This window comes from Alligator mississippiensis, chromosome 4 (genome assembly GCF_030867095.1).
Source record: "Alligator mississippiensis isolate rAllMis1 chromosome 4, rAllMis1, whole genome shotgun sequence".
NCBI lineage: Eukaryota > Metazoa > Chordata > Crocodylia > Alligatoridae > Alligator > Alligator mississippiensis.
In genome coordinates, this window is record NC_081827.1 from 6,835,590 (window position 1) to 6,861,703 (window position 26,114).

General features: G+C 46.9%; 1 protein-coding gene across 2 annotated transcripts in view; it reads right to left on the reverse strand.

The window, feature by feature from the left end:
- Positions 1-26,114, reverse strand: part of EXOC4 (exocyst complex component 4) — a 558,473-nt gene that overhangs the window by 82,795 nt on the left and 449,564 nt on the right. For both annotated transcript variants that reach the window (XM_059725748.1, XM_059725747.1), the window contains exons 12-13: positions 22,775-22,911; positions 13,230-13,385 (exon numbers count right to left, since the gene is read on the reverse strand). In XM_059725748.1, the coding sequence (XP_059581731.1) occupies positions 13,230-13,385; positions 22,775-22,911 (293 nt within the window). The remainder of the gene's footprint in view (positions 1-13,229; positions 13,386-22,774; positions 22,912-26,114) is intronic.

Sequence of the window (26,114 nt, forward strand, 5' to 3'; positions counted from 1 at the left end):
TCTGAAGGGAATGCTCAGCACAAACTATGTCTCGTCTTTCTCTCCTGGAGAAACAAAAGAGCAGCATCTGTGTTTCCCGGGAATGAGATGCTAATAAAATTAAACTGCACATTAAGTTAAACACATTGGAAACGCGTGGACCGATGATGCAAGCCTTCTCCTCCCACCAATTTCAACGCACACGTGAATTCAGAGAAGGGAGAACAGGCGTGCTGAGACAGAGAGGCCCACAAAGGGCGCTTGTGATAAATCAAGATCGCCTTCGGTACATCTCAGGCATCCCTGACCAGGCCAGAGGAAGGCTGAAAAGCAGCCAAGTGTCCACATCAATACTCCACAACAACCAAATGAGGTCTCCGATGTGCCCTCAGCAACAGCTTTACGTTCACGTATGGCTCCTCTCCCTTCCTGCTGCCAAGAAATTAACTCCAATTATCCCTTTAGTAAACAATGACTAGGAATCAGCCTGCTGGGAGAACGCGGCTAGAGAGCTGGGCTAACCGGATGGGCTACGGGAGTGCCTCTCTCAAGCCCCGAGGAGGAAGGAGGGGGAGAGAAAGCCCCTCCAGGATATTCATCCAGCGGTTCGGGTCCTATTCGGACAAGGGCCCCGTTGTAATTTCTGACCAAGTGCCACCCCGCAGGTCTCGAAAGTCGGGCCTCCACAGCAAGAAACAGATGCTCGTAGCTGAGAGGCAGCACAGCGAAGGCAAACTGCAGCTAAAAGCGCTGTGCAGGGCTCACAGCCAGAGGTCCTGAACATTAGGAATCAAACAAGACTTTAATGCGTGTGCAGCAGCCAGAGAAACCCGATATGGAATAATCATTGTTAGCACTTAGGCAGCTCTATGCAAACACAGCCTTCACACCGGTCTCCAAAGCAGGCAGAGATTTCCCTGACTTACAGACAGTAAAACTGAAAGATTCGGGGACTTGCATAGGGCCGCAGAGCAAACCAGGTGTAGAGCACGCATACGAATCCTAAATCTCAGCCCTGAGTTGAGTCCTCATTGCTCCTACTACAGACATATTACAAGTGCTGACATCCTGGGCAAGCAATTCCTGGAAAGTGTGGCAAGCTAGGAAGTAAGAAGAGTTTCTTTCACGTGCATCGAAGGGAAGGAGGCCCATCAGACCTCTGCAAGCTAGACTGGAAGCCGATGGGGATTCCCTACTTGGCTTCTTGCATAGGATGAATCCTAAGGCCACGATAGGGTATTAGCCACCCAACTTCTCGTCCTGGGCTTCAGGCACAAATCCAGCCAAGCAGGTAGCTCCAGCTGAGTCTTGGACACTACTGAAAAGTCGCATACAGGAGTTAACCAAGGCAGACATCTTCCACTTCTGCAAAAGGATTCACTTGAATACCATTTTGTGCCTAAGGGTGGGGAACTCCCATCCAACCATTCTTCAACAGAAGTTGTGGTCTCACTAGCCACACTGATTTATCACCCAAGGCCATTTTAAAGCGTCATCACACAGGACTCTCTCTTTACATCCAAAGGGCAATATGGACAGGATGGAAAGATACAGCACTGGCTTTTCAGCTGGGTATAAATTCATGCGGTCAGCCAAGCCATGATGCTTTAAATGCCTGTCGATCCCTAACACTGACCTGCACTGAAGATTCACGGGGATCTGAAACAAATCTCTCAGCAGCAGCGTTTGCCTCTAACGCAGAAAAGCAAGATCAGCACCACCCGCCCGGGACGGCTTTGGGCCTTTGCGGAGGGGAGGGGGCGGTCACCGTCCAACGCTGCTCATGTACCCTTCAAACCAATCTAAGCAGGATAACATTTTGCACCAAATCCTTTGGTCACTTACTTGAATCATTTGGGCTTCATTTCAGTAACGCGGTATAATATACCACCGTGAGCTGTTAAGTATCTTGTAGTGTGTCGTGAAACAATAATGAGATTAGTAACACGAAGCCTCGTTAAAGTGCCAGCTCTGCCGCTAAATCTTTGCGGGAAGGGGAGCTGGAGAGAGAAAATGAGAACGCGTGTGACAGCGTGTTAGGGGGATACACATTACCAAGGTTTCGCTGCAGTTAGGAGAGGAGAAAGACCTGGCGCCGGGGTAGAGCTGGGCTGATGCTAAGTTGGTTTCAGCGCAGCGGAGAATGCAATCTGATGGAGTAACGACTCTGAAGGTAGGAGTTAAATTTCTTTGCTCTTCAGCTCTTTCTCTGCCGTATTCATGACACCAGAGGAGAGAGGATTGAAACGGGAAACTCTATAATCCTCAGAACTTGGAAAGAGAAAGACCGTCCCTAGGCAAGAGGGGAATAAGAGCAACACATGCACACTTCACATTCACCGTGCACCAAACGTGACAGCCCTCCTTTGAGGGGTAGTGGCATTCAGTCCTCAATGCTCGCCTAATTCCCTACTCCCTGCTGAGACACCCAGCAATTGGTGTCCGCTGTATCAGTGGTTTTCCTGATGTAGGTATATTTGGATATCGATCTACCAGCTCAATTCATGCAAGCCCACTGAACAACCATGGGATGGCACCGACTTTAGACCTGGGTTGGATTCATACTTCTGATCAACCAGAAAGGGCTCTCAAAACTCCTTAATTGATCTTCCAAATCAGCCCGAACCCCAGTCATTTGAAACGTAACAAATAACACATACGAATTTGAAGGAAGACCACACACCAACTGCAGGTGCTTCCTCAGCCTTACGAAGGGTATTTATACTCAAAAGCTTGCTAAGAAGAATTTTTCCAAATATTTGAGTTGGTCTAATAAAAGAGATCAGACTTACCCAAAGAACCTCCTATCTGCCAAGGTGCAGAACTAAAGAATTAAATTTTTTTTTTTTGCAAAAATCTTGTTGGTCTAATAAAAGATCTCATCTCTACTACGAGTCCTGATGGCCGTTTCCTCTAGACCAATACGGCTACAGGACTGGCATTCTTAATGAACAGTAAATCATCAGGGAAGGAAAGAATTAGGCAGAAAAGGAGTGAAAAAAAAGGAGAATAAAGAACTGAAGATTACAGAAAAGAAAATATAAAGTCAAAAATCGACAATGGGGGGGGGAAACATCAGGCTATAGAAACTCCCCAGATCCAGGAATAAATATAGGAAGAATTAAAAACCTAGAATCCTTCTTCTCCAGTCACTGGATGCCACAAAACACACAGGACTGCCTTAGCCTGAGGTCTGTTACTCAGGTCAGAGGCCCCACAAGAAGACGGTGGCTCCCAAAAACGTTCTTGACCTTGACCAAGGTACTTTAGGGACACAAATTGGCCCCTCCGATCTGCCATCCTGCTTCCTGCCGTTCCATGGTAGATCACGAATCCATTCAGTGGAGCTGCTTCTTCAAAACACTGGTCCAATTCTGCTTCAAAATACTGGTCCGATGCCGTCTGCACTCTGCTCCTCGCACCAGAAGGATGCTCAGCCATTCATTTGGATTGCAAGCTCTGTGTGGCATGGACAGATCCTGGCAAAATGGGGCCCCAATCCTGAAGGGGGTGGCTTTAGGTACTACTAATAAGCATATTCAGTTGAGTTTCCCACATTTGCTCCTGGAGCTTTGCTCGGGCAGACTTCAATTTCCCATGGAAAGTCCCCTTGGAAAAGGAGCTCCCCCGCTCCCTCCCCTGCCGACCCCCATCATGGTTGATACCAAGTTCTCCCGAAGGAACAAGGCAGACAAGGTTCTTTGGGTAAATCTAATCTCTTTTATTAGACCAACTAAATAGTTGGAAACATTTTTCTTAGCAAGCTTTTGGGTTTAAAAACCCTTTGTTGGGCTGAGGAAGCATCTGCAGTGGGTGCTCATGCAGCCAGTGTGTGCTCGTCCAGGAAGTGGACGCACCAACTGCAGATGCTTCCTCAGCCCAACAAAGGGTTTTTAAACCCGAGAGCTTGCTAAGAAATATGTTTCCAACTATTTAGTTGGTCTAATAAAAGAGATTAGATTTACCCAAAGAACTCTGTCTGCCTATGTCCATGGACCAGCACAGCTACAACCTCCACCCCCAAAGCAACAAGGTATTTTACTGCAACAAACTCTACAGGGGAGAAACATCCAGTAAATCTTCTTATGGACCAGATTCTCTCTCGTGCATGCTGAATGTTACCCTACTTAGCGAGTAGCCTTACCAAAAAACAAGCAGGTCTGCTTGTGACAGAAGGACCAACCTGGCCGGCGTAAGAGGAGCAAAATGTAATATAAAGCTATAAACAGGATCCCAATGCAACTGAGACTACAGGACCCAATCTGGAGTCAACTGAACACAGTTTCCATGACTTTAACCTGTGAATCTGGGCCACAGTTGTGAGGTTAGCAACTCCGCGGGCTCCCAAACAGGCTGCTCTAAAAGTCAAAGCTGAAAATTGCCTGATAGCTATAGCGTGCTTGATCCCTGAAATCAGCACCCAGATATATTCTGCTCCAGAACTGACCCTGTTGCATTAGTCTTCAAAACACGGCTGAGCTTTGGGCTTGAAAAGGACCCACGCTTATCCCACGGACCCCCAGGAGACTGCTCAGAACAACACAGGGTTCGGTTTCTCTTCAATATGTGTTGTCGCCTTAATGCGATGCCCTTTGCCACTACCGGGTGCTACAGAACGGCTGCAGCACCGAAGGTTATGCTGTGGCTTGCCAGCGGTCAGATCTCAAATCTTCTTTTATATTCTCCCGACTCAAAGTTAAGGCTGGAAAGAATACATCTCTGGGCTTTATCGCTAACATATCTGATTCAGTAATGAACCAAACGCTAACCTTTCTACAGCAGGACGGGCGCTACATATTTCACATTCACCAAGTGCCAAATTGCCGTCAGAGCTTTAAACCCCCCCCCCCCCCCCTCTAATTATACACGGAAAGGCACGACTACTCTTTCCTCCCTGTCCTTGCCAAGTTCCAAGAGACTATAATATGCCCGATTAGGTCTCTTCATCTCCCTGGCCACACAGGAATATTAATGGGTAGATTCACCCCATCCCAACCCTGACTTTTGACATCTAATCACAACGGAGACACTGACAGGTTAAGACAACAGAATCAATCACTGATAACAGAGATACGCGGGAGGCTTTTGTAAGAGACGCTGCATTTGGATTCTTCGCTCTAATTAATCTAATGAGTCGCAGGAAACCTACAGGAAAAAAAAGGAAGGAACATGGTAGCGTGGCATTCCCCTTGTCCCCATATGCCAGAGGCAGAGACTACAACTGCACGACAAGCCTGGTGAAAAGGGATGCAGCAGATGGTTCAAGGACAACTGTTGCAGGGTGCTGCTCCCCCCCATACTGGGTGTACAGGGCACCTCTGTTCCCTTTCCTGGCATTTCAATCCTATGCATGGATGTGGGGAGTCACTCAAAATTAGATTTTTGGAGTCTGGTTTATTAACAAAATAGCCTCCCTTTGATGCAAACCTTTCAAGTCTCTTTTTTCCAGGCTCACACACCCCAACCAGCCTTCTCCAGGGCTTGCACCTTCTCTGGGCTTATGTATTCCTACCGTTCCTTGGAGAGCCTCATGGGGCAGCGCTCTTCCTACTTTCCTCTGCTGTCTTCCCGCTGGAGTTCACTTACGGAGAGGTCACAGAAGACCCCAACTTTTCCTCCCAGCTATCTCTGCCTTGTTCTGAATGTCATCAGAATACCCCGCTGTGGCCCTTCCCAGGGCAGAAGTATTAACGCTTCCCCAGCTAGCTCAAGGACTGGGTCTATGTAGCCTGTTACATCACCCAGCTGTATCAATACCAAGGGAATCTGCCTCTTTAAAAAACACGTGGGATAATTCAATGCAAAGATGACTGGGCGTACCCGCTTCAACGTTATACCGCAAAATTAACCCCCCGGCCAATTTCTATGGCGCAAATAAGACAGACATTTAGACGCTGAATGTTATTTCCAGACCCTCCTTAATGAACAGCTGATATTAAGAAACATTCAAAGAAGTGAGCAAAAATGCAACTTGCAGCTTTAGGGAAAATGGTGGTAAATTTAGCTAAGAGCAAAATAAAAAAAAATGGACAAAAGAATTAAATGCTGTTTTGAAGCTTCCAAGAAATCTCTATTAGACCACAGACCAGATTCCTATGGGACATATATACACACACACACGCATATTATATACATACATGCATATGCATGCATGCATATATGCACACACACCCCACATTGATAACTACTGACTGGGTAAAACCAGATGAGCAATTATCGTTATATTGATATCACAAGAGCACCCACAATCTTCATGAAGGATTAGGATCTATTATACCACATGCTGCAAAACACAGATGGAAAGGCAAGAGTCCCTTCCTTCACAGACCAAGCCCTGCAAAACATATTGCATGGATATCTGCTCTTTGCACTCAAAGGTACAGTCTATACGACACCCCCCGGCCCTGCAGGGGTGCCCAGTTTCAACTCTATTTCTGCCACATCAAGCAAGTTAGAAACAGGTCTTGAGAGCAGTCACAGCAGGATCCTCCCAGAACAGCTTCACGTCTGCACATCCAGGGTTAGTGCATGCCAGCATGAGTGTGGGAATATTGCCATTAATGGAAATACTGCCATTAATGGCTAGTTAAGTAATAAAAAGAACTGATATAGAAGCAGAAATCTTGGTACCATTGAAGTCGAGGGGAGCTCTGACATAAGTTGTCATGCTACTAGGATTCGATGATCACTCTCCAACTCTTCCCAACAGCACCCACCACAATCCATATGAAAAGTGATCAGTGCAAGGGAAGGAAAGCTTGGGAAGTCAGTCTTTAGAACAGGAATGATTATTCAATGAAGTCTAAAACCACAGGGATAGCACGTTTACCTGACAAGCAGTACATATTTCTCTCTCTGAAACTCCCAGATACCACGAAAGGCTTTTAAAATATACTGGCACACTGCAGCACGAGCAAACATTTCCATGAGTAGCCATATTTTATGCTGTTAATCATTTCTCTCTCGTTCTCTCTCTCCATTGAATCATCTTTATTTTATTGTTCTGGCATTCACTGAATAAGTAAAAAGACAATCTGAGTGAATTAGACTAATCTTAAACAGCTTCACTTACTCTTAACATTTTATAGCTAAATGCCAATCAAGGAAATGATGAATCATGATGGGAACGTGCAGACAGCCTTTTGGCTAACCAGAGTCACCAGCTTCTTTGGAATTAGCCAGTGATTCATGGGGATGGAAGAAATCACATTGTACAGTGAAAGGCAAACTGCTCATTTGTCTTTTCAAAGGCTACTGTATAACACTGCAGGTTTTGTTAATACAGAAGATAAAAGCAACTCCGCTACTTGGGCATCAGTGGGTATAGTAACTGCATATCCCAAAGATTTCCACAGAGGATTGCTGGGAGCAAAGAGAAACCACACATGTGCTGTTGCCACTCCAAAACTGACTGGCTCTCATTGCACCTTGATCACTTGTTCTCAACTTTTCCTTCCCGCAGCTCCCCAAATTCACCACTATCACCTCCCTTTTGTTTCCCATAACTCTTCATTCCATACTGTGGCAGTTCAAATCGTGATCAAAATGTTCCCTGCCAAAAGCAGAAGTCCACCGACTGCCACGGACTTTGAAGTGGGATCTTTTCCTTCTCCGGGCTCACGAGAGTGGAAGATCTCCGCTTTTTTCTCTCCGTCCATTCTGGATGTTGGGAAAGAGTAACTCTAGGCATGATTCTTTATTCATCCACCGTGAGCAAAGCAAAGATCACTGGAATCCAGCAGCGAGCCCTGTGACAAGCTTTACGGTGATGGGTGACAAGAGTAAGCACCAGTCTGCCACACAGAGATTCTCTGTCCCACTACACCCCAATTTAGCAACTCACTTAGGCACGTGCTTAACTTCAAGCATGTTGGTCCAAGTTTCGATGCAGAAATGGCTGACCCGTAGCATGTAAAGGACATACTGCTCGTGTGGAGGTTTGATGGAGCAGATGCAGAGCTATTGCCCACAATATGTGCATCAGCTGAAGTTACCATGGCAAGCGCATACAATGAAAGTCATCTTCCCCACATGTGTAGACAGTCATCTGGTTGCAAAAGCACTGGGGGGGGGGGGCACGAAGAGAGAGAGAGAGACCCGGTAGAGAAGTGGTGGGATCTGGGATTTTAGGGCAGGGGTGGGCAAAATAAGGCCCAGGGGCCGGATCTGGCCCGCCAGCCCATTCTATCTGGCCCGCGGGGCCCCTAATAATTTAGAAAATTAGTATTTATATGCTCCTGGCTGCCTGTCAAAGATGACAGGAGCCAGGGGCAGTAGGACCCAGGGGAAGCCAGTGGCAGGAAACAGCAGCAAGGCCTGCCCAGTCCCCCCCTGCCGCACCAGAAGCCCCTGCCTAGCACCAGAGAGGAAAATGCAGCCCTTGACAGCTTGCCAAAACTTGGTAAGTGGCCCTCCGCCTGAAATAATTGCCCGCTGCTGTTTTAGGGAAATGGGGGCAGGGAGAAAAGGGAAGATGAGCAGACATGGCAGGGAACAACTTGGGGCCCTGTGAAGGACCCTCTGATACTAACAGTTCAGGGAGTGAATGAGGGACAGCAGAGAAGGGTATGGAGGGGAGAAACAGGTAGAAAACATGCAGAAAGCGTGTGTGGTAGGGAGGAGGTGAGAGCAGACAAGTGCCGGGAATGGCAGACCATGGGAAATATGGACAACGGGCATCAAGTGGCAGAGAAGGAGAGGCAGTGGTCTGTGAGCCAAGTGACTCTCCGGGGGCAGCTGAGCAGGTTGCTATGAGAAGCATGAATTATATGGAGGGAGAAAGGAAATGGAAGGAGGATCTGGGTGTTGGGGACCAGAGGAGAAGGACAGTTGGATGTAGGTGCCTTAGTGCTGGCAACACTGGGGAGTGCATGGTGGAGGGTGAAGACGCACCCAACACACAGCCCTACTGTGTAGTAAATCACGCAGAAAAGATGCCGTAAACTTTACTATGGGGGAACGGTACCGCACGCCTCCGCTCACCTACCCGACTACATCCTGCGGGAGCCGTCTGCTCAATGAAAGCTGGTTCCCTGCCAGCCAGTGTTCTCGTGTGCTGTAACAGTGCCTACTGCAAGCAGGGTGGCTTAGGAGACCTGAATTCACTGTGGAGCAGGTCCAGGGCTAATTGCTCTGTAGTGCCACGTGTCCACACCTTTAAAAGGAAATGGCTTCTTGTGAACTACCAAGACAGAAGTACAACTTTCATCACAAATGGTAGGAGCAATATTTCTCCATGAAAGTCAGCGGTAAATGTGTTTGCCTTGTTTGCCATACCTGTGCGCCTGGTGAGAAGAAATGAACCCTTAAGTGGTACTTCACAATACTGCATCAGAAGCACTGTGCTAAGTAGCCTCAAAACAGCAATGTGCGGGGGCGCAGAGGGAGGAGGGCAAGGAAAAGCAGAGGCTCTGAAAAGTGCCTTCAGCCACTCAGCGAAGTATTTTTTACCAAGCACACAAGCAAATCTGCAATAAACGCCTCTTTCAAGAAAGCCTGTCGAAACAAGAAACTATTTGAAGGTGGCGAGCTAGTGAGACTGTTTACTTGCAGTCATAGACTCATCATTTGACGATTAAAAACAAAACCAAACCTTGAACGTTACAGAAGACGTCTAATTCTTGGAGTCGTCAAGACGAGCCGAAGTCATTTCTGAAGATGCTGAAGGAAAGGTGAACGAAGTAGCTGCAAATATGCTGGTCATCCGTTTCCAATGAGATGAGTCAAGGGAGGTTGTTGAGACTGCCCATTTAATTGGACTCTTTGAATGGTGCTCGAGAACGGCAATTTCAAAGAGAACCAGCTGAAAATGATTCTGCTGAGAAAGACGACTTGTGGGCAAGACATTTTGCAAGAGCTGGAGATCGGCATGGAAGAAAAGGACGAACCACCCTAAAACGTGTTCCAAGAATAGCCCATAAAGCATCCATGCCGTGGGAGGTAGTAATACCGATTTTCTTTTCATGTGCAAGGAAGAGTCTGCTTTCCCCGATTTCACTTGCTGCTGTACAACCCACCATTCAGGCTTCACATATCAAACCGAGAAACTGTCCGCATCTCATGGGTGTAGTTCTGAAAATAATAAAATCAACCCCAGGCAGATTTCCGGCACCCCAGACTGATGCACACTGCGGTTGTCTAAACTTCAACAAAGAGGTAAAGAGCTCAGCAAAGGGGAAGTACTGACAAGATAACAATATTTCCTCCCACCAATACATACCGTTTGAAAATACAGAGGTGAATAGGACGAAAAACTCAGTAGTCATAAGTGATCAGCTGATTTTTTTCTCCCCAGTCTGATATTCACGCTTAATGGCATTAATCTGGACATTCAAAGTGAAGGGAAACCCATGACCCACAAATGGGATCAGCAAATACTTAAAAAAAAGAGACCAGAGCTATTGATGATCCAGATCCAGAAAAGAGTCTTTGTATTCCTCCCGTAGCCTTGCAAAAAAAGTTGAATAAATTAACTTTGATAAGACTATGCATTCTCAGTAATCCTGTCAAGATTTTTTTTTGACATTACCCGTATCAAGCCAGTAGGCCTTTACATTATTAATCCATTTGCTGTCAGTGATATAAGCAAAATTGCTGATCAGATTGCAAACGTCTTCCAGGGAAATGCAGCTTACCTGGAAATGGAAATCCTAATCTGCAAACAGATGTGCAATTAGAGGCAAGATCACCTCAGCCAGACTTTGGCCATTAGCAGACAAATTCAAACTGCCATTTTTGAAAGGAGATTTCCTTTGATTAAGTGTGCATTTCAAGTCAACATACCTGAGCCGAGCTGGGTTTTCAGCAATGAAATACTGAAATCCATATTCAGGGTGGCTCTGACAGATGACCACCTTAATGACTGTGTGAGAATGGCAGCGACACATTGCGTGCGGGACCGCGAGAAGTTGGTTGAGAATACAAAACGCCAGGTTTTGCACTGGCAGTGCTCGCAAAAATACTGCTGCAACACAAGTAGCAATAGTATAATAGAGCCAGAGAAAATGAGGGTTGAAGGGACCTTGGGAGGTCACATCTAGTCCAACCCCCTGCTCCAAAAAGGACCAGCCCCAACTGCATCATCCCAGCCAAGGCTTTGTCTACCCAGGTCTTAAAAACCTCCAAGGATGGAGAGTCCACTACCTCTCTGGGTGACCTGTTCCAGGACTTTACTACCCTTGTCATGAGAAAGTTTTCCCAATATCCAACCTCAACTTCTCTTGCTGCAACTTGAGCCCATTGCTCCCTGTCCTGTCGTCTGCCCCCACTGAGAACAGCCCAGCTCCATCCCCTTTGCAACCCCCCCTGCAGGGAGCTGAAGGCTGCTATTCAATCCCCTCTAAGACTTCTCTTTCCAGACTAAAGGGCTGCTTGTACACACCACGCGGGTTTAATTCAGTTTAGTTCTCTCTAAATTAAAACGGCGGGTTTTTAAAAACCCATCATTTCCATGGTTTCAATTTAGGGAGAATTAAACTGAACTAAACCCCCGTAGCGTGTACGCAAGGGTGGGGGCCCGATCCTTACCTGCCTCTCGAGCAGTGGGTAGCGGGAGGGGGCAAGCTGCTGGCAGGCCGAGTGGTCCCTTACTGTGTGGGGGCCCAGTGCTTCCCTTTGCAGCTGCCAGAGGGCTGGTACTTCCCTCCATGGTGGCAGTGCCCCCCAGGCAGCACCTGCCTGCTGGCACCTGGCCCAGGCGGTCCTGCAGCCACGGAGGGAAGCACCAGGCTCCCGCACAGCTCCAGCAGGGAGGCAGGCAGGCTCTGGGAAGGGGGGAGGAGGAAAAATCAGGCTCCTCAACACTGTTTTTTTCCTTCAGTCGAGCCTGCCTATCTGTATGGGCTGCCGTCGGGTTGCACCGTGGTGGGAGCAGATGGCGGGGACAGTGCACAGGGCGCTGGAAGCCTGTCAATCCCTGAGCACGTCGGCTTCCAACACCCCCTGCGCTGTTGCACTTTGTCAGGTAGCAAACTAAACCACCACGGAAGTGTTACATCTTGCTACGTTCCAAAGTCACTTAAAGCATGATACGCCGCCGAGTGTGCAAACAGTAACGGCGTGAAAGTGGAATACACTGTTGAACATGCAAATGGCAATGCCATTAAATCGGTGCAAAAGGGCATTTAAGCTGTTTTAAAGGCCAATTTTGTGGTGTGTACAAAGGTCCAGGAAGCCCAGTTCTCTCAGCTTCTCTTCGTAAGTCCTGTCCCCCAGCCCCCAAACCATTTTCGTTGCTCTCTGCTGGTCTCTCTCCAATTTGTCCACATCCTTTCTGTAGTGGGGAGGGGGTAAACCAGGACACGGGACTTCAGATGTGGCCTTACCAGTGCTGAACAGAGGGGAATAATCACTTTCTTTGACCTACTGGCAACACACCTACCAATGCAGCCCAGGATGCCATTAGCCTTCTTGGCACCAAGGGCACACTGCTGGCTCATATTCAGCTTTTTGTCCACTGTCACCCGCAGGTCCTTTTCTGCAGAGCTGCTGCCCAGCCCGTCACCCCCAGCCTGCACCGGTGCATGGGACTGCTCCATCCTAAGTGCAGGACTTTGCACTTGTCCTTGTTGAACCTCATGAGATTGCTTTTGGCCCAATCCTCCAATTTGTCTTGGTCTCCTGAATCCCCTGGTCCTACCTCCCAGCATATCGACTGCTCTCCCCAGCTTGGTGTCATTTGCCCACTTCTTGAGGGTGCAATACATCCCATCTTCCAGGTTGTTGATGAAGAACCTGTACAAAACTAGCCGCAGGACTGACCCCTGGGACCTGCCACTTCATATCTGCTGCCAACTGGACACTGAGGCATTGATTACTACCCTTTGAACCCAATGATCTGGCCAGTTCTCTATCCACCTTACAGAAAACTTTGGTTTCTTAACATGATTGCGTGTTTTTATTTTAGGTAGTATTCTGAGAAATTTAAAATGAGCTAAGATTATAGAAATACATTTAGTTAAATATTATTTTTGCTGCCTAGATCGGGCTAAATATTGATATGGTATCAGCTTCGTGGTGAAGACCCTCATGGCATGACATCTACAAATAGCTCACGCCCCAAAAGTTTAGATACCCACCCATGCTTTGCTGCAAAGGGACAGAACCACGATGTTTACAGTCCTGATTGCATCAGCACTGTAAATATCAGGGAAATATATAAATTACGTCTTCATTTTTAACAACAATTTTTCCTGTTGCTGTCATCAGAGCATTATGGAGTCGGTTAGGACATCAATGGTGAAATACCCTACCTTATAAAGTCTTCCTCCTCTTCTCTCTTAGGTCTTAGTTGCTTGGGCTGGGCCATATTGATCCAGTTGGGCAGAGACTTTAAAAGCCTGCTGATGTCATCATCTTTTGCCCAGGATGCACTGATAACCAGCTTTTCATCCGACTGGACGATGCTCCTGAAAGAAATCAACAACAGGCATGGTAGGCAAAGACAACTCTTACTTGCTGCACAGGTAGTCGCTTCGCTTCACAACGAATCCTGTTCTGAAATGCACTATATATTTATGAATGGTTGGTTCCTAATGGAGTTCAAAAAGCATGACTTTTCCATGTATCCACAGGACAGGCACTATATGGGCAGATACAGTGCAAGCATCTCCCCGAACAATACCTGCTAATGTTAATTATGTACTCAAATGGGTCCATATCCTCACGCCTCCCTTGCAGTCAATGGAGCTACTTGGATTGATGCTGCTTAAGGATCTTATTTCATAAGCAGGAAGGAAAAGTTAATTTAATCTTTCTGGCTCACCTGCTTCTCAGCATTACTACTGAGACTGCTATCTAGTGCCTCTTGGATCTGTGCAACAAAAACCTATGCAGGAAGGACTGGGTGAAAGCCACCAACTCAATGCATGCCAACGGTCTCAAAGGCAGGAACTTGGGAAGCCTATCTGGAACCAGGGACTAGGAGATTAAAGACACAGTCTCCTACTGCCGAGTCAACCGAATCATCTAATAAAGATTTCATATCAAATGCACCCATAATCCTGAATCAGAGATTATGCTTCAGTCAAAATATTGAGACGCTGCCTGCTTAATGTTTTCAGCAATATGACTAATGTCTGTGCTACTGAAACCCTGCTGACAGAAGAGACATTACGCACAAAGATGCTGATTAGCTGCTTGTTTCCCTGTTGAAATGCATTGGGCACAACTGGCAGCGTGTTAAAGGAGCACAGGTCCCATGACCACCAGTGCTCCCAATGAAAGTCGGTGAGAACGGTGTTGGTCAACAAAGGGGGAGGCAGTCTCACTCCGGGGGACTGAAAGGGCTTGAGAAACAACTTTCAAGTGGGTGTAAAGGGGGCTGGAGTCGCAGCTCACTGGCGCGCTTCCAGACCCTTGTCATCGACTCTCCAAATGACCTTTCACAAGTCTCCCAGCTTCTCTTTGCCTAAGTTTATCCATCCATAAAGTGGACGCAGAGTGAAGCAGAATCCCTCTGCTCCCCCATGCTACCATATACAAATACACACCACATTTCACGTGCCTGTCTTATGCTCTTGTCTTACCCTAATTCAACGGTGCTCAGCCTCCAGGCCACAGAGCCGGGTCACCTGGCCTGTGGGCTCCCTAAAGGTCTGGAAATTTGATGGCAGGGGAACGGCAGCACTGTTAATTGTCACTGGATGGATACCACGGCCCTGCATGCTAGACTGTGCTGGTGCGTGGTCGGGCCAGCACACAGAGTCGCTCCATGGCTGAACTGGGCCACGTCAGATCAGACCCACAGGGTTGGACTGGTGCATGGTGCGGCTACATCTGGTGTATGGAGATGTGCTGGCACGTGGGGCCAGGATGACACCTAGGATCGCACTCGTGGACTGACCACCGCAAGTGCTGCAGGTTGGGTACATCCTTCCTAAATGAATACAGCATCATCTGCTAATGACGGTAGTAAGAACCTATAACTAATGCTGATGAAGTGCTTGGAGACTCCCAAATAAAGATGCTAAAAACCTGCAAGTATTACTTCTATTATTTTCTGTTAGGGCAGAGAAGACCCTCTCACACTCCCCCGTAGACATTTTTCTCATGTTCTTAAAAAGCTGCAAGACCAGATGAATTTTGCACTTAAATAAAACACCAATACAGCGCTTACTCAGCCCCCAATGCTAAGTTAGTGGCTCAACTGGTGACGCTGTTATACAATAACACAAGAAGTACCGTGCAAGACAGGCATCTTGCAAACCAGTATGCCGCAAGGGTTAATTTGCTTTATTTCAAATTTAAATTGGCCAACGGATATGTTGCACGAGCCGAATGGAGGTAAAAGCAATCAAAACACACATCATGTCTACGAGCTTCTAAAGGGAATCCAGTGACAATGGCAGTGAGATGAGACAAGACGGAGTTGCTTCTAAGTGGGCTACATCACGGCTCCTTGCCACCATGGCTGAACAGCTGATCATCCCCTTTGAGCTCTCCGAGAAAACCACCTTTCCTCCTGCGGCGATCTGGGAAAAGGACTGTCACCTGTGCTTGCCTGTGCTCTGACATTTCATGTTTAATCTACCACCGGCAAAAGGAACGGATGCAATTGTCAGCCCCGCAAGATTTCCGTGACCAAGCCTCGGGATTGCTGTTTGGAAACTTGTGGTTTCTTCCTCTGCTAACAAAGGCATCTCTCTAACCTTTTAAAAAGAGGGCGGATTAAACACTGCCACAAGGAAGGGGGCACTGCATTGTTCACAGATAGAATTCAAGGTTTCCTTTCAATTTATTTTTAAAAACATCCAGCAAAATCTTGGCCACCGAAGAGAAATGGGATGAAGAAGATAATTTCCATCCATTTCCCTGTCAATGCAAAGGTTTCCTGGAATCTATTAGCCAGAGCTTTGTCCAGTCAAGTTTTTAAATGACTGAAAGCTGGGGGGATACTTCTGCTTCCCTTGGGAATTGATTTCACAGTTGAACACACCTAACCTTTTAGGGGGTGCAAATCCAGATACTAAGGCGATGTTTTTCTTATCTTAATTTTATCCCATTACTCCCAGTGCTATCCCCTTGTAGCAGCCTCAATCTCTCGCTGCTCATACTGTTTCTGCTCCTCAATTATGTATAGACTGTTATCATGTCCCTTCAGATGCGTACAACTGAACGCAGTCTTTGGGAGCCTTCTCACCAGAGACGTACAGAGGACGCGATTACTTCTCTCCTTTATGATGCGAGGCATCTCCTGCCCAAAATCTGATTGCCCCTTTTTTTTTCCTTGTTGGTTTTGCTGCTATATTGAGTTGCAAACTCAGATCTCATTTGTTGCCTGCTCTTTGCCAACTTCCTGCTTTTCCAAGAGGCTCCCTCCCATCGTTCCTATTGGACCCCAGAAACATCTGTCCAAATGCTGTGGGTGAATACCCTACCCCTGGGACCTTATGCATTTGAGCTGCAGTGCAAAGCTCAGCTTCAAATCAATGGGGAGTTTTCCTTAATCAGTGACAGGCAACAGGTCCATAATTGTAAACTAACTTTGTAGGATTCCTCCGTTGCGTCTCATGTTTGTGGCATAGGTTCATAGTTGTCAGGGGCTGGAAGGGACCTCACGAGATCATCGGGTCCAGCCCCCCTGCACGTGGGCAGGAAAGACCGCGGGGGCATCTCCAAACTTTCTTGCCCTACTGTTTCTACTCCATCTACTTGCTCATTAGCAGAGAGACACACTAGCAGCGTGAGGTCCCGTCCTTGCTCATTAGCAGAGGACGGGACCTCGCACTGATCCCTCTTTGCAACCCAACAGATATCTCGCTCCCACCGTCAGCTGCTTAAGTCTTTTAGCACCACCCTTCGTTTGCAGCATTTCATCTGGCTTTGGGTCTGCATGCCAACTTCCCATCAACATTGATCTAATTAAGATCTTCGAGTGACACATAATGAGACGTTATGAGATGCTTTCCCATTGTCCAGAATGCCTACTTACAAGCATCCCCCCAACCAACCCAAACCTATCCAATTACTCCTTGCTGCAGTAATAGAGTTAATCATGACCACAGTGCCATCGTCTACTAATTAATTCACAGCTCAACCAGCCATCTGCGTGATGGTTTGTACCTAGCTCCCCGGGGGGGGCAGGGGAATAGATACAGCACTTGAACAGGTGATGCCGTATCCATGAGGAAGGCCCATCCCTGCACAGCTCAGTGAGTTCTGGTCATAAAACATCTGTCGGACGTTGTGGCCACAGATTCACATCGTTCATCCGTTTGAGCACTTGTGCAGCGTGATTGCTCCCTGGATGCAGTCGGGATGCCACGGCTCTTCGTTAAGGAAACAAGTGGGGGGCAGAGATGCAAACTGTACCCTGTTGATGCACGGCAAAATTAGTCGGGGAGGACGGGCTTTTTGGCGCGGCCAAAGAAAGGGTGAAGCCAAGCTCTGGAGACCGTCGATTCATAGCGGTTTTGTCTCACGCTGGTGAAAGTCATGAATCTATGATTGTGCACTCGCCATGTGGTGCCTGGCACCTGACAGACAAAAAACCCCCCAGCTCCCTGCCTTGAAGAGCTTACAATGCAAAATGTGCAACGTATTTTGCACTGCACTGCAAGACCACATTTTGCACTGCAGACCACAAAGGGGTGTGGAAAGGAAGCAAACCAAGGTAGAGTAAGGGGATCGAGAAGTTAGGGAACTCCAGCAAAGCTATGGAAAGCTGGGTTCAGGTCTCTGTTCTGTCACAGGTATCCTAAGTGCCCTTGGGCACCTCTCGGGGCTGCAATTCTCCGTCTGTTAAATGCCTGCACCACATAACAGCCACATCCCAATTAGAGATAAGGGTCACGCTGGAAATTATTCATTTAGATACTTTGAAGTTCACTCTCCCACACACAAATCTTCCATGTTCACAATCCTTCCCTTACACTACTTATCATTCCTCTTCCCCCCTTAACCTACCTTCACCCACAGGCTTTCAATGCCCTACACTACTGTCCCCCCCAAGCCTTGTTATTTAAAAATCCAAGGCCTGAAGCACAAGGCTCTATGAACAATGTCCTCATTTTGGGGGTCTTGGCTGATCAACTAAAAAACTGAAGGAGAAATTGTTTCATGAAAGCAGAGTTGGAAGGGACCGCAGGAGGTCACCTAGTCCAACCCCCTGCTCAAAGCAGGATCGTCCCTGATTAAACCATCCCATCCAGCCAAGCGCCTGTCCAACCTGCTCTTGAAACTTTCCAGGGATGGAGCTTCCCCAGCTCCTCTAGGCAGCCTGTCCCAATGTTCAACCACCATCGTCAGAGCCTACTTTGAAACGTTTCATTGTTTCGTTTGCAAAAACACTCTTCCCCCAGTTTCATTTGAACACAAATGGTTCCATAAAATACAATGCAGATGTTTGTTGGAAAATCAGAGGAAGACAGTGGCCAAATAAACGTGCCGTCAGAGGAGGAGAAGACAGAAGTGCCTATGAAGGTGATGGAATAAAGAGGTACCCCACCAGTAAGACTAATAGTTTTTTGAATCTGGCCCTGATACCTTTTTTCCAGCTAATTTATTCTGCGAGTTTATTAGCATTTTTGAGAGAACCACATCTTTTTTTTTTTCCCCATTGCATTCGCAATTTGTTAAATAAATTCTCCCACCTGATATCCGTGGCAGAATTTGGTGTCATTAATTATAACTGTGGATTCCCTGGTATCTAAGTAAGCCTCTAAACTATTTTTCAATCGTGTTAGGTTCTTGTCCGTATAGGAAACATCAGAAGAAAATCGAAACGCAATGCCAAACCCCCCGGATTTTAAGTTTCTGAAATGATGAGACTATTTCCTATCACCCATGCCAGCAGCCTCCATTAGTGAATGAGTATCACTTTCAGGATCTCTAACTCTTGTGATCTAGCACATATAGATCTAGTCCTCCAAGTCGCACACTTCAACGTGGGAACAGCCATACTGATTTAGCCTAGCGGTTCATATAATCCATCAGAGGTCCATCCACTGCTTCAGAGGTAGGTTGCTGTAGTATACACCCGTGGCACAGTCTGACTCTAGGGGAAAGTGTCTTCTCAAACCTGAACTGCTGAAAGGTGGATCCTATTTTTGAAACCAAAAGCAGTTACTATTAAATAGTTGCAAGTAAAGTCCTTTATTTAACTGCCCTTTCTGAATGGCAGGCTTAAGGCGTAGTTTTTTGTACGGGTCTTTGCAGATTCAGAGGTTTCCACCTCTTGTAGTCACGTGCAGAACAGAAAGCTTTGTACACAAAGGCATCCATCTGGGCTATTTGATTTATGATTAAATCATTACTTTGATTTATTAGTTGCATCCTGAAGGTACTCAATGCCAAAAGAGAATTGTATTAAGACACAGCCCATGTTGCAAGGTGGCAGGTTTGGGCAATATGCCTTGTAGCTGTGCAGCAGGGTTGATTGTACGGTTTTAGGAACAGGTTAGACAAAGACTTGTACGGATTCATTTGGAGAGGGACGATCCTGCCTCAAGCAGAGGGCTGGACTAGATGGCCTCCGGAGGTCCCTTCCAGCTCTGCTTTTCTGTGATTCTATGAAATCCATATTTGTTAACACTTTCTCCAAGAGACAGACAGAGCAAAGCCAATGACTCAACTGGCCACTGCATTAGCCTTCTATTATCTCTCTTCCTAAATCATGTAGTGTTTTTCAACCTGGTCCCTAACTTCATGCAAGCTAGTAAGACTTGCACATGAGTTTTCAATAGCATAACAAGAGGGTGCAAGAGCACCAGCCCGCGCCGCTGCCCACCCAGTTGCTGCTGCTCCCACAGCTGGCCCAGCCCCTGCTGCCACCCAAGGCACAGACCCTGATAGTTGTTACCCTGTTTCGTGTGCATGTGCATGCATGCATGCAGCCTGAGCAATCCAGAGACTTATTCCTCCATGAGTTTTTCTGGCACTTAAAAAATAATGGTAAATCTCACACTTCTTTTCTACCCACCGGGCACGTGAACACACACATGCACACAATTCCTCTCCCAAAAAGTCGTCCCCTTTAGCTTAGCATTTGCAATGGTTGCACAGTCAGGGCAAGCTGTATATCTGCAGGACTGGATCGCTACCTGGTGTAAATCAGCCATGCTTTACTGACTGCAACAGAGCAACATCAATTTATACTGCTCGAGGATTGGGTCTTTCCAAAACCTGCGCTGGACGTAATTGTTGCTTCACCTCTGCCCTCCTCTCAAGCCTCGGGGGAAACGGTGGTTCAAAGGGCAAGACAGCGTGAAGCTCGACTACATGAAAACTCCCAGCAGAGGGCATTGCTACCTTATAGATTTTACCGTCTCTCTGGATAGCTCAAGCTGCATGCACACACATGCACACGAAGCAGGGTAACAATTTCTCCTGTCCCTGCTACGTTCCTCTGAATCATTTGAATTGTATATAGATTTCTATTTCAGTCAGTCATTTGCTAGCAGCAAAACCCGAACATTTCCTGTTTTTCCTCTTGCTGCAATCAGGATATGGTTGTCCAAATTAGGGCTGTCCTAATTACTCCTCAGCAGGTGCCAAAGCTAGGGCTGGTATCAGGGAATGAAGGAAGGAAGGAAAGAATAAAAGAAAGAAAAGTCCTTTGGAAATTCAAACCAACAACTGTAAACAAATTACTGCCATTTGTCTGCTTTCAGCCAGCAAGATCTCATAAAAAGTCACGTTATTATTATTAATGGCGACAGATATATGTGCAGACACATGAGTGTATATATGTGTGTATGCGTAGTTGTACACACACATACGTGTGTGTGTGTATGTGTGTATACTACCAGACATCCCCCCCATACTCACATGTGTGTCTATTATTATTAGCTTTATTCATATTGCCACATGCAGTGAAGGGCTAGGGTGGTGCAGGGGGCACGGCACACGGTTACCAGCCCAGAGATCGCACGATCAAAACCATAGCAGAAGCGCTCATGGCAGCTTCCAGGGAATCTGCAAATTCTGCTAGCTACTTTTTCACAACAAGGACACGAGAAGGAAGGAAGGACTGTATGCAGCCAATTAGCAGCTGTAATGTTTCTAAATGAAATCAGGCAACGGAAATAATTCCTTCACATTATCTGGAAAAATAAAACAAGGAGCTTTTAAAAATGTTTTCCCTATCATCAACAGCCTGGATTCTAGGTTTTTAAAAGTACTGTGTATATCAACGGCTTGGATTCTAGCTATTTTAAAGGTACTGTGCGTTTAATGGCCCTCGTGACCATAGCTCACTTAGCACTTCACAACCAAGGGGCCAGGTGCCTTCCTAACATGCGGTAGGGAAGCTTTAGGATATGAGAGGAGATCCACGCAGCATGGCCTGCTTGCAAACTCGAAATATGTGCCAGCGCGGCCACTCCAGGTTCATCCCCACGGGTCACGGTCCCGAGAGCAGTGTCAGAGAGACAACCTGAAGTGGCCTCAGAGGTGCATTTTGGGAGGGGAGTACTTGGAACATCCCAGCTGGGGTATACCGCTATTGCAGTATAATCATAGGTTAAGTCAAGGGGCATCAAACTCACCTTCTGCCCCGGGCTGGATCGGGACCACGGGACTCCTTGCAAGCCAGATCCAGCCTGGCGCAAGAGGAAGCTCTGGTGGTGCTGATGACTCCAGCTCCGACATGGGGCACGTGGCAGCAGCTCCAGCTTTGGCACGCGGTGGTGGCGTTGGCAGCCAGTGGCTGGGGAAGTAGGGCTGTGGCAGTGTAGATGGGCAAAGCAGCCAGGGGGTGACTGGGGCCATATGAGCCATCACTCACCCTCCTGCCACCCACTGCCATGATCTGCAGCAGGCCACTTCCCCCAGCCACACTGGTAGCCCAACAGCCCTTGGAGTCTCATATAATAAGTATGAGACTCCAAGGGCTGAATCCAGCCCATGAGCCATGTTTGATACCCCTGACTTAAGCAATTTGCTGAAGACTGCATGGGAAGTTTATGATAGAGCAAGGAGCTCAACTCAGTCTCCAGATTACCACAGTAGCACTGCAGCCCCTGGCCCTCCTTCATTCCCTGTGCTACGCCTCCATGCCATGGGGCTAGAAGCTGTTCAGTTCCTGCCACAGATTGCAAATGAATGTGACCCAGGGATCCTGTACTTCAGGAACCTTTGGGGCGAACGAAATGCAAATAAGCAATAATAGTCAATACAATTCCCTGGATTTGGAGATCTATGTCCCAATAAAAAGGGTAAGAGCTGCGCACTGAAGCCCCTCAGCTGGCTTTCACAAGCTCAGTCTGCGTGCATTTTAGAACCTGGAATGGGAAAATATTTGACTTGTTTTGTCACATCATCTAGCCAAGTGTGACAATGGATGCAGGGAGGTGCTTAGGGAGATTACACATTTTCCATCCCAATTCCTCTGGTCCAGGTTCAGATCCCCCCACCCCTGACCGAGAACAAAGACTTTGTCTTTGTCGAGGTGCTGCCATGAGCTGAATCAAGTTTTTTCGGAGAGGAAGCACACAGGTGTGCCAACACCGAGTCTCCCCAGACTCTACACGTGGGTGGCTATTATCCTAGATTTCTCTCTCACCCACAGAGATATGCCCCTGCCTAACTGAGCGTAAAAGTTTCACTTGAGGGGAACCGACTCCATCCTAGAGACTAGAACGATAACAACATATCAAACATATATAGGGCCTTCCATTTTCTTTCTTACTGAATACCTTTTCCCTTCCAACCATCATAAAAATATAAGAGATGTTATTCTGGGTCAGACCAATAGCCCATCAGCCCAGGATCCCGTCTCCGATCATGCCAGACGTGGATGATTTAGTGACATCATGGGCGGTGGAGCCAATTCTCTATTTTACGAGATGGTCTGTACCTGTAAGCAACAGTGCAGGTGTCCTTGTATTCCTGGAGCTTCACACACACCATGTTGAGGAACTGATCCGAATAAGCTCTCATGTCATGCATCAGGTCCATGAGGTCTTGCACCGTCTTCTCCACAATCACTGTACTCTGGAAAGGAAAACCAGACAGCATGAAGACATGTCATTGCACACAACCGATACAGCGGAGACACGAGGAAATGTTGAGAAGACCGTGGATCACAGAGAAGGTGTGGCTACATTCACGATACCGGGAAATACTGAAATGGCTATGGCTTTTTAAAGAGCACCCCATTCCAAGCTACTGGTTCGAACTGGATGAGGACAGCACTGCCTAAATTCATCATCATGTGAATGAGACTCAGCGAGCTTTATCAAATGAGCTGGGCCTCCTAACTCTAACTATTAGCCAGCAAGGGACCGGATCAGAAACACTGCCATCAAAATGAGTGCTAATTGGCATCATTCAGGACTCACGCTGGACGTTGTCGTTCTTTATTTATCAAGTCATTAAAATAAAGGAGAAGGAGGCGTAAAACAGAGGAAAGGGTCAAGCACCCGTCTTAACTTTGCATTTTCTGGATGTTGTCAATTAGCGTCACAGATGCAACCCTACAGCAGGACGCTGCTGTCCCCAAGCAATGAGCTGAATCGCTGAGCACCGTGGACAGCTGAGTAACACGAAATGAAGTGATAAAGGGAAAGGCAGAGGAGATATAAAATAGAAGGGGCTGGCTCAGCGGTCTCAGCATCAGGTTTAAAACCTGTTGAGCACCCGGGGCTTCAGTATCGGTGGGGCTGACTTAGCTCCTCATCCTTCAGAAGCTGATAACTTCAATACGATGGATTTCTCACGGGGAAAAAAAAAGACCTTAAAACCAAAGGGACGTTTGCAGAAAAGCCATGCACATGCAGCCTCCGCTGGCTGGGGAGCGCACTGTGGACACCTACTCGAGCCCTGTTCAAGTGGGTTTCTGACGTCACAGATCTCGTGACACCCCTGGGCTCCGACACAAGCGCAGCGAGGCTGCTCCGACGTGCTGTCAATCCCGAGCGTCGGAGCAGACTCAATTCATTGCTCGATTAATCGGAAATTAATGCGCTCTGGCAGCCTCCAACGTCACGTGTATTAGCGTCCCCATGCTGAAAAATGGCGGTGGGGTGCTTTGAACTCAACCTGGTCCAACGAGCTTTAGTTCAAAGCGCCCCGCTGACATTTTTCAGTGCGGGGACGCTCGGGTGCTTTGAATTAACATGCCTGGCTCATTAAAGCACCACCCCCACACCGCCTGCCCTTTAAGACAAAAGCTTTGGCCCCCTGCTCCTCGTCCCAAATTTCTCTTTGCCGCCCCCAGTGTTGCATACACTCCCGCGTGCTGCTCTCAACCCCAGAAACCCCCATACTCTGGCAAGCCTGAGAAGTACCGTGCAGTCTTTCTAATACAGCAGGTGCCCCATCATAGCAACATGAATTGCAAAAGGGAACTTTACGGGTTAAAAACAATTTTCACCATCTGCAGAAGCAGGGGGCTGAAAATATCTCATAATAAATATGAGAGATGTAGACGGATTGCAAATTTGGGGATTTGGAAATTACAGTCAAGCTTCCTCGAGTCACCTTGAGGTGTCTTTACCAAAGCCGTATGTATTTGATTGCCCTGTTATTAAAAATATTGATGGCGTGTTACAAAACCCCCATGCGAATACGAAATGGGCCAATAGGTCGGTCAGGTGTGCGAAGGGTTATTTCGGAGACGCACAGACAGGCTGCAGCCGTCGCAATCCTTGCCTGGTCTGAGAAATAGGAGTTAAACTCCTCCCTGGGGAAACTCCACCGAGTTCAAGAGCATTACAAGCAGGGGTGAGTTTAGCCCTCTCCCTGTATTAATCAAAAGGTGATGGGGAATTAGTGGCTCTGTTTGCAGAATAAAACCTGATCAAAACCAACATCACAACCTCTACAATATCCCCACAAAGCCAACTTCCTTTTTCTGCATTGATTTTCAGATTAAAACACTGCAACACTGCCCCGGATCCATAATCCTGTTCCTCCATATTTACTGATGAGTGACAGCAATCAATTCTGCCCTGCTACTTGCTCCTGTTCTGGTAAAAAGAAACCTCACCCTCCGTTATTCCTTGCCAAGTAGTTTTAAACAAGCTCCACAAACTGGATCCCTACTTCTGATATCTATTACTATGATAGCTAATAATGCTAATTAGATTGATTAAGTAGAAGAGATCAATATGTGAGATGTTATATAGACTTGGCTCTATAGTTGCAGTTCAGCTCAGGACCACGGTCCTGGTTTCCGTTTACTTAATGTTTTAGTGAAAGGCATACAAAAATTAATTGAATGTACCTGAGCAATTATCTTATGTTTAATAGAAAGAGAGGAAAAATCATTCCTGGCCCATGTGACAATCTCCGAAATGCCCTAGAGGATGAACGTCATTACACGCATCTTAAAGTGGATTGCAACACATTTGATTTTAATTCGCACCATAAAATTATCCCGGCTCCCTTTTAAAAAATCAAGTATAATATTAGACCATTTTGCTGGTGTAACAGGCAGAGATCTGCTGACATGAATAAAGCCAAACTGGTCCACGTGGCTAAGGATCGGCATGTCCTCTTGGGGCAGCAAACTCCACAGCTCAGCACGCTCCGTGTGAAGTACTTTGTGTGCGTTTGAATTTGCCCTATTTCTTTTTCATCACAGGGTCTCTTAGCAGCAGACAGAGCAGTTTAAAAACCAACCCCCCAAAAATCTCGAGGTTCAGAAGCCAAACCAAAGTCTGGTTTGCAAAAAGTTTCCAACATTTGCTTGCTTCTCGCCACCAAAATTAAAAAAAAAAAAAAAAAAAGCTACGTTCCTAAAATGCTAAATCTGATAGGAACCAAGTCATTTTTGCTTCGATGGGGGCTTTATGCGACTCATCCCGATTTGTAATACAATGGCGATACCCCCATATGAATACAGATGGCACTGTATAGGCAGTGGCTATTTTTCAGCAACATTTTAACTTTTGGTGAAGCCATCCTAACTCATCTGCCTTTGTCTCGAGGGTTACTGCGCATGAGGATACATTAGTCTACGTTAATAGAGCTGGATTCGTTAGTTGGGACAGCAGCAGATCTTTTATAACTCTACAAGAGAAAATGAAAGGAGATGCATGTATTACAAGAGAGTTACAATCCAGTTGCTGGATTCATTAACTGCAAATGGATAGGATCAAAGCATCATTTTGTGGCCAGATGCTTCAATGAAGGCTTTAAACACACACACACATATGCACACACACACGCACACACCATTAACCTGCTTGCAC